The sequence below is a fragment of the Macaca mulatta genome, chromosome 13 (assembly GCF_049350105.2).
Source record: "Macaca mulatta isolate MMU2019108-1 chromosome 13, T2T-MMU8v2.0, whole genome shotgun sequence".
In the NCBI taxonomy this organism is placed as follows: Eukaryota; Metazoa; Chordata; class Mammalia; order Primates; family Cercopithecidae; genus Macaca; species Macaca mulatta.
Genome location: NC_133418.1, coordinates 60,082,760 through 60,099,897, shown reverse-complemented (window position 1 = coordinate 60,099,897; position 17,138 = coordinate 60,082,760). Strand labels below are relative to the sequence as shown.

General features: G+C 42.3%; 1 protein-coding gene across 2 annotated transcripts in view; it reads right to left on the bottom strand.

The window, feature by feature from the left end:
* Positions 1–217: 217 nt before the first annotated feature.
* The window catches only part of SERTAD2 (SERTA domain containing 2), a 124,193-nt gene continuing 107,272 nt past the window's right edge, over positions 218–17,138 (bottom strand). Inside the window, exon 2 of one of the 2 annotated variants that reach the window (XM_015112502.3) lies at positions 218–5,520. In XM_015112502.3, the coding sequence (XP_014967988.1) occupies positions 4,572–5,516 (945 nt within the window). In that variant the 5' untranslated portion in view covers positions 5,517–5,520 and the 3' untranslated portion in view covers positions 218–4,571. 2 annotated transcript variants of the gene reach the window in all.

The following is a 17,138-nucleotide window of genomic DNA, read 5'->3' as shown; positions in this document are numbered from 1 at the left end:
GATGTGAGAAAGAGGTCCAGAAGGGTCCAAGAAGCAGGAGGAAAACCAGGAGAGAAGGGTGGTTCCTGAGACCAGGAGGGTTCAGGAAGACCAGCAGCACCCACTCCTTCAGGGCCCCCCTGCTGCTCTTTCTTGCTGGACTTTGCTTAATGTGAGCACATTGTCACAAATAAGCTGGTTGAGTTCCCATCAAAAGAAAACTGCAAGCATGCCTCTCTCATCTTTTAACTGTTTATTGTATAATATAAAACTACAAAAGTAAGACTGCTCATTTCCATGTACATTTAATCTGTCCAATTGTTTAGATTACAGCCCAAACCTACGTGTGAATACAGCCATCTGGGTTCCGATGTAATGTCTGTAATATTGCATAGAAAAGGCACAGCTCTCAGGTCTGTGGGGGAAAGGTTATACCTCCTTTTTGACAAAAGCCCTCCTCAAAACCATGCACCAAACATGTCACTATGTACATCTTTTTTCAAAATCTCGGTCATGCGCACATATGGCCTGCATTTCTCTTCCAAACTTGTTATCCCCAAAAGAAGTCCAACTTTTTATTGGCTTCGTCTGCAATAGCATTTGATCCTGGCTAATTTTCAAGAACCATTCAGACTCATTCTTAGAAACACTGAAAACAATTGTACATAAGCAGGACGCACACAACTCCATGCCTCCAGGTGCGGGGCAGCTACAGGAAGGTAACCATTTACAGCCAGAAAAGGTTAAATATGCTCTTTTCATTGTTTTTAGAAAACGTATAAAGGTCCAATTTGTAACAGCAAGGTTTTCAAATTAAGACAATTCCTATAGAGTAGACTAGCAATCGCTGCACAAAGTAGAGTCTCTTATTACTTTTTTTACATCTGTCATTTAAGAAGGCTGCCCTGCGGTATTCATAATTCATTGTTTACCGCAAAGGTGGTTAATAAATTTAAGCTTTAAAAACGATCTGTAAGTTGATACTTTGGCTCTTTGGAGCTTATTTCATTAAGGAATTTTCCTTGATTGACCTCAGGGCAGCTGGGGCACTCCAAGGGGCTATGGCGATAAAAAGCTCAATTGGTAAAGACACTCGAGAGGTGCAGAGGAGGCTCTGGCCACTGCTCACCCTTTGGTATGAACGAGGGTGCCCATGTGGTTGCCCCTTCTGTCATCCAGAGAAAGTGCTACTAAAAAAACTTTAAAAAATATCAACCCTTTGATGCTTTTCTTAAAAATTTGGAGGTATTAAAACATTCCTCATCCATCTTTTGCATATTTCAAATAGACCCATATTAGAGAAGAGTAAAAATGAATGCAGACTGTGCATACAATGAGAAGACCCGGGGGCCTGGCTTGGACCCCCTTTTAATACAGATTTACATTCCTACAAGAGAATACATTCCTACCATACATTCTGCACATGTTACGATCCAGATGTTAGCGCTCCACAGTAAAATAAATATATTTACACAGAAAAAAGGAATAAATAACTTATGGGAAAAAAAAAAAACTCACTTCAAATTCAAAGCTCTTGCGATTCTGCTCTCATCTTGTCACTTCATTGCACATCACTGTCAATAACTGTCCTCTCCCAGCCCCAGCTCAGCTTTCTCGTGAAGGCACCTCAAGCTGCCTGCCTGGCCCTGGATGCCGTGTGGTATCTTTCATAAAGGGGAAGGCACTGCTGGAAGCACATCCCACACTCAAACTGGGACTCGGAGATCCCACTCCAGCTCCTACTGTTCCCTGTTGGGACATCACTTTGTAAGAATAGGATGCAAAGGCAATTAGAACCCTAGATCATTTTGATCTTTCTGAAAATGGGCTGCTAATTTTTCATGTCTTTCTTGTTACACTTTGAGTATCAAGGATTTATGGCAAGGGTGTCCGAGTTAAAAAGCATTTGCCTGCTGTTATTGGGGTTTTTGTTTTGATTTTGAAGCCCAGCCTTACAAATACATGAGAGTCAGAGAACCAAGTTTGGGCAACACTTCTCCGTGCTTATTTGAACTGTTGCCCAACATATGGGATTTGTTTAAACACATGATTTGCTAATCCAACAAAAGTACAGTTGTTGTAAGTTACTGTAAATCAGTTTTTAACAATAGCAAACCAACTGCTGTACCCTGTTATTGTTCAGAATCATCAATACTATTGTATATGTATATGTAGGTAGATGTGTGCAGCACGTGGCAGGTTTGCCGGGTCCTCCAGTTATAGAAAGCATGGAATCTGGGCAGACTTGTACTCTGCAAGAAAGGAAAGCTCTTAAAATTAACAGGCACACTGACACTGGAAGCATCTACTACAACCCTCACCTCAGTTGCATGGTCCCTGGTCCTATTAAAGGAAATGACATACCTGTAGTAGTACGAGGTGTCTGCGTGGAGGTTGCTTGTAGGAGAACAAGTGCAATTTGATCAGTTTCTCACTGCTCTACTGAGTTGATAACTAGCCTTTAAAACACATTCAAGTGGGGGAAGAAATTAGAATGTAGAAAGACTTTATCATATCACACTCAAATCTTTTGCTTAGATGAGCAGTTCCTTCATCACAAACATCTTTGCTTTGCCATGTGCATTACAAAAATAAAACTATCTATGGCTTGCTTAAAGTGCCATTTTATAAAGTTGTCTTTTTTAATTAGCCAGAAAGACCCAATTTGATCCATGGCAAGAAGTGAGCAGAATAGGTGACTGAATAGTGACAAATGACCAACAACAAAGACGACGACAACAACAACAAAACAAAATCCCATAATTTAAACATTTTTAAATAAATATAAAAGTTATTCCTAAAGAAGCCATCTGCATAACAATATAGGTTGTAACTTGCACTCAACAGCTAAAGTACCATTGGAAGAAAAGAAAAAACTGAAACAAGAAGGCCATAAACAGTTTCGGCAACAAGCATGATACATTGCAAACTTTTTCAAATTAAATGTACACCACTAGGAATAAAAAGCTACTTCTCAAGTGTGTCCTGGGAGATAAGGTGGGCAGGGGGTGGGGGTGGGGTAGAGATTGGGGGCAGGAGGGAAAACATGCATAGAAAGTCCTGTCTGAGTTTTGGGGTAAAACAGCCTTGACAAGTGTAAAGTAGCTGATTTAGGAAAGCAACCAGATGGGAAGCTGTGACGTAATGTGATGAAATCCAGGTTCAAGAGTCACACATGTTGTAAGAGTGCATCCCGGGCCGGCCGAGGTGAGCCAAGCTCACTGTGGTGATCGTGAAGATGCCACTTTCAGCTCTTAGCAACAGAAGGAAAACTCTAGGGAAAGGAAGCTGCAGAAGACAATTTAGCAACATGATGGATGCCTTCTGGGGAGATTTTCTTCTTTAAGGGCCCTAAGCATTGCAACAGGGCCGAGTTCCATGAAGAAGTTGGTTGCTTTTCATAAAATTTTGTTCAGATGTAAAATTTCAGGTCATCATAAAAATTATGCCAAAAAGGAAAGATCTAGGTTTTCATTAAAAAACAAAATAAAAACAATTAAAAGCACAAACTTGGCATAAATACACTCTTAAGAAAGATGGTAGCTTTACCCTCAAAAGAGGGAGCAAAAGAGAACCATCACTTAAACCCCCAGCTCCACAGCCATCTCCCGCCAACTGCTTAATGCAAGTTTGCTGAGCACATGTGGCTCTGGCTTTGGAAGTCACAGTACTGGCAGGTGTTGGTGCCAGGGGGTCAGTGTTTGTGAAATTTGGGTGTGATATCACCTGGCCCTTTCTTAAAGCGCTGTGTGTGTGCGTTTATGTGTGTGTTTGCATTTGGGGACATCAACTGCAGATTGATTTGATCCAATTTTCTCTTGCACCATACACATATAAAACATTACAACTCTATAAAAGTACAAGTGCAACTTGTACATCTGAAGTTTGCAGGAACTATGTGAGCAAATCCTATCAAAATAGCTATCTCATATGTATAAACAGCATTTGTTTTTAGAAAAACAATATCATAAACTGCAGAATCTGTACAAAAATATAAAATAAATTTGGGCAGCAGTTTTCTAAACAGCCATGTAAATGCAACACTTACGAGGAGTAGTTAATGCCTCTAAAAAGGCCGAATTGCCAAGTCAACCTATACAGGGCGAAAATGCCAGAAAAGGTACTGAGATTATCTAAATAAGATATATATATATATATATATATATGTGTGTGTGTGTGTGTGTGTATATATATATATATATAGTTTTCTTCTTTACCTCTTGCAATAAAACTTATAGAAAAAATAGACAAATATGCACATGCAATTTACAGCTTTCCCAACTTAATCCTTGTGCTTCACTTGAACTGTTTATTTTTGTCATTCAACATTGCAACATTGTCTTCGAATGGATTCTTTCCTAAACCAGGGTAGTAGGTCTCTGAGGAACCACTCAAAAAAGTGTATTACAAGTGGTCATACTTGGATGAAGGCACTCCAACTCTGCTCAAAGCAAAAACTAGTGTGATCCTGTTGTAAAATTTTCTTTTTCTCTGAAAAAGGCAAGCAAGGGTGCATGCACAGTGTGGAGAATTGTCAGGGTTATGGGAACGCTCTGGGGTCTGGGTGGGCACAGTCGCTGGGTCCCTGGGTCTTAGGACCCGACAAGCACCTCCATGATGTGGTCCAGCTCTGTGAGGTCCATTTTGAAAGGCTGACTTGGGGCGACAGGCTGACTGCTGTAAGGAGCCAGAGTTTTGAGGAGGTCGTCGGCAGACACAGGGGCCATTTTTGAGGCTGTCCCTGATGAGGAAGTGCAGGGGTCAAAATCATACATGGACGTATCAATGTCAGCAAACAGGATGTCATCCAGGGTCAAGTCTGTGAGGAAACCCGTGGACGTCGTTATTTCAAAATTCCCAGGCAGAGAGTCCATCAGTTTTGAGTCATCTGTGCGGCTCTCTTGAGGACCGTCGGGTTTCTGGGCACCAGCCTCGCTGGAGGTCCCTTTCACGCTGTCCGTCGCAGCCGCGGCCGCCTCTGTGGAGGTAGATGTGGGACAGAGCTCCTCGATCTCGTCCAAGGCAGAGGAGAAACTGTCCTTTTCTGGCGAGAGGGTTGGAGGTGACAGTTTGGTGGGAGCCGTGGGCTGCATGGCCTGGGAGGTGCAAAACGTGTCATCGTCGTCCTCGAGCAGCGAGGCTGGGGTGAGGCAGGCCTCCAGGGGCGTAGTGCTTCCGAGGTCGCAGGGGTGGGAGGATGGGGGCGCCAGGTGGCTGAAGGCTGGCGGGCCCTCTCGGTAGCTGTCACTGGGCTCGGTGGTGGGCTGGGAGGAGGGGGTGAACATGGGCCTCAGGCTGCCTTCCTGTTTGAGTTCCTCCTGGATCCGCCTCAACATGTTGTTAATTAAAACGGTCTTTTGCAAGCTGGGCTCTGTCAGGGGCCTGTGGTTATAGAGTTTCATAAGGGAAATGTTGAAGATAGTCTGACGCTGTAAGGTGTAAGACACCTTGGATGGACCGTCACAGGGAGACACGATTTTGCCTTCCAGCCCATCTTCATGCTCATCAAACTTCCGTTTTCCTCCTTTACCCAACATAAATCTGCAGAGGAGAGAGGGAGGAAATGGCATTAATCACATGAAAGCTGATTTCTACCATAAAAAAAGAGACTGATTTAGAGGGCAGGACTTGGACCTCAGTTTCCTACCCAGCGTTATTTACAAGTACACGTGGATTAATTAGGGGTGGGAGGAAGGAAGACCTTTTACAATAAGAGAGTTAGAAAATCCACGTTTGTATGCCCGTGGAGCAATTTTTATCACTAGGTAGTCTGGTGAGTGTATTTCTTGAGAAATGTGTACGACACAGACAAGTTAAGAGTTACCATGGAAACCATGATTTTGACTTTCTCAGCTCATGTGCTTGTGTTCGCATGCCTAAGATTATCGTGCAGGTTCAATTTCCCTCCCCCAAGTAGATTTATTTTTAAAGCCCAAGAAAACACTTACAATGCTATGACCTAAACAGATATAGGTGTCACAGATTACAGCTTGAGCACTTCTTAAAGGATTAAAAGAACCAAGTTAAAGAAAGGGAACATGTATAATTTGGGTAGAACTGTGTATGCTTTCAAAATGCTTTTCCTTCCTCATTAAGCATAGAGCCTTTCTGCCTGGTTGGTGACATGCGGTAAAGCACTGCGCGTGTGTTAAATGACCACAGTGACTGAGCTGCCACCACTTTCCATTGTAGAATCAAGTAGAGGAATGCGTATTTCCCAGCCTAAGTTTTTCTTTGGCTCAATTTCATCCACGCATAGTTATGCCTGAAGACAACTGGATTAATTTTAAAGTAATTAGTTCTGATTATAAGCATTGCTGTTTGGGTACTTGAGACATTTCCTAACAAAATACCTCCTGTGATTCCAGAGATACATGCGTATTTTGAAGAAACCATGACCTCGTATCTCAGACCCTGAGAATCCGGTAATGGGTGGAATTTTAAAACTGCAGCGAGGAACTCCTGCCCCACCTCGCCTGCTGCTCACAGGCCAGACTGTCCTCTCTTGCTCTGGCCTTCGTGAATACGTTTTGTCATCTGGTTGTCACCTTCTAGGGAGTGGTCCTTCCAACTCTCCAAGATCACCACCTCCTTTCAGAACGTCTACTGTCTAAACAGAACAATCTCAAGTCCATTAGCCTTTGGCTCAAAGACCTCACTTTCTAACCATTTAACAAGAAATCTGCCTTTTGGTGTTCAGGCGAGGATCATGGTTCAAATGAAGCCGGGCCCATGCTTGCTCCCTCACCATCCCCGTCTCCCACTACAGCATTCTCAGGGACTCCTGCTAATCCTGTCCTCAGTGTGACTCACTCTCATGTCTTCATATACAGGCAACTGCTTTGTAGTTATCCAATTTCTCTTCTAAATGCCACTTACCTTTTAATGAACTGCTTCAGCTGATTGATCACACCTCATTCAATCCTCTATTAACTTCTCCACATCTACACTGTCGTAGGCACTTGGCCAGGCCCAGTGGGGAGCCCCACGTGAATACCCTGGCCTTCAAGAGGCTAAACATCCCCTCCTGCACCTGATCGCCATTTTGAATTTCAAGTCTCGTCCTAAAGAAATAAGGCTAAATGGAATATAAACTTCACAGAACTTCTTTCTCATACTTTGTCAGAAAGCAGGCCATGCTGCCCTCAAGGCCAGTATACAGGTGGACATGGAGTCTGCCACTTGAGACCATCTCACCTGTCTCAGTCTCCAGAAGAGACAGATGAACAAGCTGTGACCTATCAACATCAGAACTGGCTTGAGATTTGTTAATGCTTACGAAGAATGTGGAGTTACTTGCATGAAACATTTCCCCTCATTTTGTTAACATTTAAAAAATGGCTGTCAATCCCAATGACCAGTCCAGTAATTAACTGTTCTCCAGGGCAAGAAAGGTTATGATAGTAACAGCTGGTTTCTCTAATACTCCATGTGATAGACATATTTCCTACTGTTTAGTGCTAAAAGTCTCATTTGTGTATTTACTTTGCATAGAACATTTCCTATCTAAAGTATCTGTTTAAACTTGAAGGTGAATCAGAGTGGAGGTGGTTTCATCTCACATTGCAAAACATTTTCTAGTTCATGCATCAGAGGTGCTACTGGACAACTGGGTTTTGAAACATATAACTGTATTCACGAGTATACTATTGGTATTTGCTTATAATTTAAGCATGTAAATACTAATAGAAAAAATTCACTTTTGCTAAAGAGCTTACTAAGTGCATTTAATTCTCATATAAAAGTTCTAAGATCTATGTTATGTTATAATGTGATCATGGCAACACACTTAAATGTATGAGTACACAGATACATACACACTCTAAAACAGTGTTTCTTGAAGTGTGGCCATAGATGGTGCCTATCTGTGAACTGTTACTGGTCCATGATGAGATATGGAGAGACATTTTATTATTTAGAAACTTCTACAGCAAATGTACACAGTAACTGTATGTCTGTACATGGAATTTTTTTTAATGGGACTTCTATTTTCCATAACTTTGTATTTTTATTTCATTTTATGGTAATTATTTTGATTGCATCTTACTAAAGTCTATGAAAGATAGAGGAGATAAAGTGGAGTGTCAAAGCCCCAGGGTGACCTAGGAAGCCAGTGGGTCACAGGCCCCCCTTTCGTGAACTCCAGGCCCAGCCTGGAACTATTGTTATTTTCTTAAGAGTGCCTGAGGATAAAGAGAGGCTTCTTAGAAGCTAGGAGCTAGGGGGCCAGGGAACCAAGAGAGCCCCTCGTCACAGAAAACTTGAGAAGCCCTGTCCGTAAGCGTAAAACAAAATACAACTGAAAACAAACTAGCTTATCGCCACTGTGATAAGCTAGTGATTTTTATCGGTTTTCTGGAGGAGAGGTAACATTTAGGGAAGATGGTGTAGACTCTTCTTATAGTCATCAATGCAGAATTGTCTTTTTAAGACTTGTTACTAGAACAAACAACAGGACTTTTTAAATAATGCATTTTTCTAGAAATAATCACTGAATCTACAGAATTCACATATTTAAAAAGTATACAGGTCATGCAAAATACTATAGGCATTTAGTAGAATTCCCATAGCTGAAAGAGATCTTTGGAGGTATTTTCAGAAGGATTTCAATGTGAGAAGCACCTAATTTCCAATTAGAATGATCCAGCTGGCCAGAGCTGTGTGCTAATCCTAATGATTTAGAGAAAGCCTGATAAGACATCTGTAATGCTGCCTGGAAGGGGAGGGCAGAGGGCTCGGTAAGCAAAATCTGTGAGCAGGAACAGACACACACACCAAATCTTGGATGCACTTCAGAGGTATGAATAAGGACCCCTGATGGAGTGTACCTCAAGGCAGGTTTGCCACCATTTCTCTATTTTGTATTATATTATAAGGCAAAACTGACTCCACACACCCAGTAAGACTGTAAAATGCGTATCATCTTGATTTTTAATCCTATCTAAGCTGTTACAGAAAGGAATACAATGCAACATAATAAAAAGTGAAGTCATTTTCCTTAAGTTTGCCTGACACACTGCAGTAACATTACAATGAGCATATTCAGAAGAGGCCTCCAACTCCTAGATGGGGAGGGCAGTGGGAACTCTCACTCTCAGGGTTTTGTGTAACAACCACCTCCTTACGCAGGGCCCAGTTTAAAGGAGAAAAGACACAACATGCCCTCAAGAACCAGAGGGCAAGAAGCCAGGCGCATCAGCCCCTCCGGGCCTCTCTGGGCCTGGCTCAGGCTGGCCAAGGTCAGGGTGGGCCCAGCTCCTAGCTCCTCAGAAGCCTCTCTTTCCTCAGGCAGTCTAAGAAAATAACAATAGTTCTTTAACCGCCCTTTGGAGAGGCAAGGGACCTTTCAAAAAGGCCTCACTGGGCTGCAACTTGAAGATGAAGCAGTAGCAGGAGCTGGCTAAGGATGTCTAGGTAACTCTAGGGGGGGTGCTGTGGTTCCTGTGGAGGATGGGCCTGGAGTTCACGAAAGGGGGGCCTGTGACCCACTGGCTTCCTAGGTCACCCCAGGGCTTTGACACTCCACTTCATCTCCTCCCTTGGCTGGTGAAGACCAAAGCCTAAAAAACCCATGCCTTCTACCCAATTTTTCCAGACAAAGACTCAAAGTGACCCTGAGCTCCAGGGTGGGGCTGGAGACTCCCACGTGGAGGAATCATGTGGGTGCTCCTCCTTCTTCTGCCCACCCTAAGGGGCCTAAAACTAACCACAGCCACTTTTCTACTGAATAGTCATCGGCTCTTAACATGAGGTTTGAGATCAAACGACTTCCCTCCCCAGTAAACTTTTCAGAAACAAATTCCTAGCATTCTAGTTTTCTAAACATTAATTTTAGCAACTATTAACTGCAGCAAACCAAGTTTCAAACATAAAGGACAAAACTCACAGGTAGCGACATAAATGAAAACTTCTGGAGTTTTCCAGGAAATTTCATACTAAACACAACTCTGTACACCAAAACTAGTTTTCAACTGTGCAACTTTTCATTAGGAAGGACCCCGCCCTCAAAAGCTACAATCTGGGCAGATGCTCAAAAGTAACATATGTCACTCACTAGAAGTGTCCTCAGAAGTCAAAGGACCAGAGGACCAGGAGCCTGAATGACTTGACTTTTTGGGGTTTTGCAATTCCAGAATCTGAGCGACTCCTACCGTAAGGAGTCTGAGAGATTCCTGTGGGCTGGGGGCAGCCGGGAGACCAGTGGAAATAGATTCGTAGCCTATTTGAAATTTATATTTAAGGTGGGACTGTCTCTTCGTATCTGTTTCCCGTCTCAAGATAGTGAGCCCTCCAGGGCACAGACGGTGTGTGTGTTTTGGTCACTTCTGCATCCTCAGCAGACGGCAGTCTCCAACACAAGATGCTCCTTAGATAGTCACTGAATACACGAACGGTAAGTGGAAATAATGAGGAAAGACACCAAGGGGCAGCCAGGGCAGCACTGTAAAAACAGAGACAGCTCGGTGTGTGTGTGTGTGTGTGTCCTTGAGTGAGAACTGTGTCTGGGAGGGAGGATCTGAGGAACAGGAGGGTTGCACAGACCTCCCAGTTGAACGGTTTTACAGGGCGGGATCAGGGTGGCGCAATGCACCAGCAGCTGAGATACAGAGTAGGTAGGAGAGCTCCAGCTGAGAAGCTCTTCTGTGAGCCACTTTCCCATCCTTCACTTCTCAACCACGGGAAAGCCTCAGGCTCACCTGGAGGCCTGATAAGCACAGGCGGTTGGGCCCCACCTCCCATATTTCTCCTTCAGCACATCTGGGGAGGGGCCCTCGAATCGGCATTTCCAACAAGCTTTCAGGTGATGCTGGTCTGGGAACCTCACTTTGAGAAACTACCGGTTCTTCTTTCCCTCATCAGGCCATTTCAAGTTTAGGCCAGAGGATATCTTTATTCAGTTAATCTTGATTCCCAAGGCCTTCCTTATTTGTGTCTAATTTAGCAGGGCAAAAAGGAATGAACAGCATTTTTGTGATAGTAACTGACAACTGACATTAGAAAACAAAAGCCTGCATGCAGAGTTAAGATGTCTTAAACTCAATTTTAATGACAAAACTCAGGTTCTCAAACTCCTGTGTCAGATCCTACTGGCCCAGTGGAGCCCAGATTCTCCTTGCTGGGGTCTTAAAGTGATGGCGGTGGGATCTTATCCAAAGCTCAAAAAGGAACTGAAATAGTACTTACGCTTAAAAGAGTAAGTAACAACTCCCACTACTACATTTTGCAAAAAAAAAAAAAAAAAAAAATGCAAACAATTTTTTAAAAGATACATCAGAAAAAGTTATCTTTAGCTCAATGTTTTCCAACTATTTAAAAGCTACACCTCTTTAAAATCTTTTTTTAAAAAAATTACTGTCCTTTAATGTTATTTGAACCGTCAAAATAAATGTTATGAATTTTTAAAGTAAGAGTATTAAATTGACTTTTCCAAATTACCGCTTCTGTCATCCTACCACCACCAACGAAAACCACTGCTTTCACCTGCAGGCTCACCCCAGCCTCTTCAGACATCACAGCATCCTGGCAGCTCCCTCGACAGGCCCTGGGGGCAGTGCGGGGGCTGTAGGAGGCCTGCACAGGGAGCCCTCCTCAGCCCATGAAGACTGGCTTGCTGGGTTTCTCTGTGCCAGTCAAAAAAAGATGCAAAAGTCTTCATAGATGTAAAACTCTGCATTATGTTTTAACTTGATTCATCCCAAATGACTGTCATTAACCCCGGGCAGAAGGAAAACTCTTGACAGACTTTTCTACTCAAGTGTCTGGAGAAAGGGAATGCATGCCACAAAAGGACTTTAAAAGGGGGTCAAAGTTGACAGCTTAGTTCTAAATTCTTAAGAGAGGAAATAATTGGGGAAGGTGTGACTGATCTTGTGACCAAAAAGGAATCAAAGCTTGAGTGGAGACACCTGGTCCTGCACCCCTGGGGCTTGTGCAGCTCGGCACCACCTTGACCCGGTGCGGGGATAGACGGGGAACCCAGGAAAGCATCGCCTTAGAAGCCCAACTGGTTTGTACCTTGTGCACCTTTTCAAGAGCTTTTTCCAATTTCCTTTTGGGAAACAGCAACAACTAGACATTCTGTATGCTCTCTTCTCAAGAGTGCAGCAGGCTTCACAATTAAGTGGTATGTTGTTTTAAAAGTCAGGTAACAAGGCAACACTGAACTCCCGTGTCTGCCGTGGTGTACCGGCGGCCAGTGGGGCGAGCTGGCCATGCTCTGCCGCTCACCTGGGTGGAGAGTGCAGCTGGGGCCTGCCTCGTGATGAGTCACCGGCCTGCACACGCGGGATCCTGCACGGCTCCACATGCATGCTATACTTCAACAGGAATGTTTTCAAAACGCTAGCTAACAGCTCTCAGGAAAAAGGCTCCTAATTCAAAGAAGAGCTTTAACGAGTCGTATCCCTAACCTCATCAGTTACACTGTCCCATATGGCTGCTGGTGTGACCACTGGTTGCTGACGAGTCCAGAGGTGCCAATGCTAACGCTAAAACAAGAAAGATGAGGCCTTTACCCCAATGCCAACGCTCAAAGTAGTGATCTGCCCTCATGCACCCACTTCTTTGTCAGAAAAAAGCTGAGAGAAGACGTGTGGCAATTGTCTTACAAGAAGGCTGGCAGCGGTCCTTCCCTTCCCCTGACATCCTGTGGCACCAAAGCCCACAGCCCTAAGTGGAAACACATTCATTCTGCTGGTGTCTTTTGGCGGTGGTGGTAGAAGGGGTGCCCCTGGTAAAATTAGCTGGGCATGTGGCAGACTTCTGAGCCGAAAAGAGGCTCGAAGTAGGGCCAGGATTGTTTTGAGACAACTTCTGAAACACAGAATATGCTGTTTCTCTTCTCCTCACTCCACAGGCTGGCCTTCCAATGCATTTAGGACCCTGCTTTTGAGGCATCCAAGTGGGAGAGCCTCTGTTCATGACAAAAGGGAACCTCCCACCAGCCTGAGGGTGGGACGCTGAGGACCCCAGTGCTCTGCCTCCAGGCTGCTGTCGTAGTGTGACACAGCAACTTCTGAGCCGGAAGGAGAAGCCCGATCCTAATTGGGGGAAGCTATTTGCTTAGACAACTTTCTACACTTAAAATATTACACCTTAAACAACACACTGGACTAAGAAATCTTGATCATGTCCAGGCTTTTAACACCCTCCTCCCCCAAGGAACAAGAAAACACAGCAGCGAAAACAAAGAGGCTGCCCTGAAAAGGTTGCAGTGGTGGATGATGCTGGCAGAATCAGAAAGGAAGCTAAGAGAAACAGGCACGTCCTCAGCCGGGGCTCGTGTGTCCTGACACTGCAGCAGGCACGGGATGTGGGCTGTCCCCTCCAGCACGGTGCGGGGGGGTGCTGGGGTATCCAAAGAGCAAAAGTAGACCTCGGACCCCAAAACAACTGCGTCTGGCCGAGGGGAGTGGGCAGAAACAGGGGCAAACGTTCCAACAGGGAGAGACCGTCTCTGGCTTATTTACAGACACCGTAAGGATGCCCAAAGACAAGAGGGAGTGTTAGTAACAGAACCCATGAAGTTCTATGGATCGGGATGCTTTAAAACAAAAACAAAAACAAAAACAAAACAACCAAAGCTCATCCAGAATTTGAGGCCCCTGCAGTAACATCCATGCTAATTGGTAAGGAAGACAAGCCTCCCCTAACAAATCGGCAATGTAATTATAAAGCCAGTCACCAGTGCTCCAGCGATATTCTGAACCTGTAACCCGATACCACTGTTTGCTGCCGGCGCCTCCTCCGGGCTCTCCCGCTGCGCACCGGCCGCGCGGGGGCCCGCAGGGCAACGCAACTTAGGCTGTTTGTGCAAGATCAGACCCTGCATTTGACGAAGACCTGCAGGAGCAATCCTGGCTTTCTTGACAGTGGAGAAGAGGGCAGGGGGCGGGGAAGCCTGAGGATACACTGAAATTCGACCAGGAAGTCAAACCCTAAGTAAATTTAAGAAACAACTTTTACTGTTTGGGGTTGTTTTCTGAAGTTCAAATTTTTTAAATCCTAGTTTCTCCTCTCAGATTTTTACATGCTTCTATTAAATTGAAGACAATTTCCAATACTGGAGGTTTGTCAAATATAATCTTTTCTCCTAGTAAAATAATTTTTAAAAATGTTGACAACTGCATTTAGTAAGCAAAATATAGTCAAATTCTGGGAGAGAATGTTTCAAATAATTATTTCTTTAAATTACGGCCTTGTTAGTACACATCTGGAAAGAAAATGGGCTTTTTAGAATATAAATGTCAATGGTATAAAATGTTTCTAATATCCTGTGTCAGTGGTTCCTCTGCCAGCTGGGAATTTTAAGTTTTAATCCCAACTCTTATGAAGCTATGGACACCAATCACCTTCTTCCAAGGACAATGAGAATGCTGTCAATTGTTTTATTTTACCTAAGGATTCTGGCTAAAAGTATGGTACACTCGATTTAAAAAAAAAAAATTAGAAAGAAAAAAGCTTTATTTGTTTTCTCAGTTTTAAGGAATTTTTTTAAAAATTTATAAAGAAAAAGGATTACTTGGGAATGGCACACTTAATTCAAGTAAAAGATTGAGTAGAATTATACAGTTTTTAACCTGAAGTTAACAAAAACATAATATGCTCTGATGCCTGGAATTTGCTTTAAAATACTCCAAAACAAACAAACAAACAAAAACCCCAAAACCTGGCCATGTAGATGAAACGAGATTTGACAAAATGTTGATACCTGCTGAGGCTGGCTGATAAGTACAAGGCAGTGCATTGTACTCTCGCTTTTACTTTTGAGTGTGTTTGGAATTTTCCATAATAAAAAGTTACAAACCACAACACGCCAATACATATTTTTAAAATTAAAACATATAAAATAAGCACAATAAATTACTCACACCCCCAATGAAAACTATTATATTAATTTGATAGGTTTTTTTTTCACACAGAAGAAAGCTATTACTGCTCATGTAAACAAGCACGCCCAATTCAAGTTGGAACTCTTTAAACTCTGCAAGACAGCACATCACATCCAGCCACGAGGGGGCGCAGCCGAGCAGCAAGGAGCGCAGAAGTCTGATTCTTCACTGCAATTTCTACCTACAGCTCTCAAAGTATATACATTTTCAAGATTGTTTTCAAATTCAGGTATCCACAGAACAATGCTAAGCAAGCTGGGAGCTTTTCCAAGGCCAAAATAAATTAAATTATGGTATGGTTCAAACTCTGGAAGTACTGTGTATAGGAAAGGTTGTTTCCCTGTATGCAAAAGTTAACACTGACGTTTCAAAAACCATGGTTAGAATCCCTGGAGGATTCCTGAAATGAGAACAAACACACAACAACAAACACACACCCAAGTCAGGAGATGTGAATGTGGGGAAGCCAACAGTTCAGAATTTCCAGTGGGGCTTCCAACATGGACTCCCAATAAAACAATGAGCCTCAATAAATTAGGCTAAGACTTTTACCAGTATAGATGCCTTTACTAAGCCTACTTGCTACTTCTTAATAACTATAAATTATCTCCATACTGAACAGATACTGCTTCAGGCAGTTATTTGGGAAAACCCTTCAGAAAAGACATTGGGGAGGGGCCATTTAATTATAAAATGTAACACAGTTAACCTTAGGGAGATAATGAAGCAAGATCATTATGTGTAACTACTTGCTGGAATTCTTTCTATTTAAATTACAAGTTCAGGTTATATGATGTTGTACGTTCAATAATAATGCTCATAATAGATGAAATGTTATAATGAGTCTCCCCATTTGAAAATTGGAAAGTATAAACATATCTATATATTATAATCATTTGAATTGTGATGCTACTTCGTAATAATTTGGTGTCAGAATATGATATTTTTAGCATTTTGAATCTAAGGCCTCATTAACATTAGGGTAAGGAATTCTCAGATTTGACAATTTTTCCCATAAGATTACGTGCTTTACTAGTAAAGGCTAGCCAGCATTGCCCAACCCCCATTCTCCAGCATAATGAAAATATTTTTTTTTCCTGTATTTATAATTGCTTGGATGGGATTCTGTTTCAATCCTCCTGTAGCATCTTTTCCCTAAAGATACACCGTTTTTCTCCCTCACGCTAGAGACCCTTAATAAACAATGTCAAGGGGGTGGGGGGCTTAGAGTAGGAAGGAAAGGCTTTGCCAAAAGCATGTGACAGTTTTTGTGTTAGAAAAAAAAAAAAAAAAAAAAAAAACCTCAGGACTCAAGATACATGTAAGTCTTACTAAAACAGGGAAATAGATTTTAGAACAATTCTGTGAGAGATAAAATTACATCTTAGTTAAAACCGAAGGTGGCCTTCTAGGTTTTATTAGTTAGACAACTATTTGCCACTGAATAAAACTAAGGAATAAAAATAAAGTATGCTACTTCAAGAAATGCTTCAATAGAAACGTTTCTTAAAAGTTAAAAATTAAAAACTAGTCATGCCTTCAAATTTGGATGCTTCATTACTACAAAAGAATCACTTAAAATATTGCTTACAAATACAGTACATATTTCATCTTATAACTTATCCGTGCAGTCCAAAGAGGAAAACCAGAGAAATGTTGTTTCTTTTACTTACTGTGTAAAACTGAACATTGTATTGTATGGCCTAAACCTGGATTCCTTAGAGAACAATATCACATTTCTACAACATGACATGAGTACAACAATTTGAGGTGCAGAATAATAGAAATATACTTGAGACATGCAAATGGCAGGAAATAACTATTCTACGTAAATACCTGTCCCATGTAAGTAATCTACATGTTTCGAATGTTTAGTTGCCTCTAAGAATTAGGTAGGCTAATAAGGTTTTACAAAGACAATTTAAACTTTGTATCATATACTTGAATAATTCACACACAGAAAATAATTTTACAAAGAAAAAGGCAATGAGGATACAAACTAAACTTGAGGGGAGTAAATGATACTTTGTAAATATGGCAGCCATTAAAAAATAACTACTTTGGGACTATTTTGAGATAAAACGTATATCTTCCCAAGGACTTCTGTGCATTGATAATGAATGGCTCACTGAACTTTAAGCTAAGTCACTTAAATACAATAAAAATAATCAGAGTACCACACTAAATGTAATAACTATTTATTTTCTAAGGAAAATGCTTCATAATTCTTCAATTACCTTCAATGGTCTTCATGGAAAGCCTTCCTCA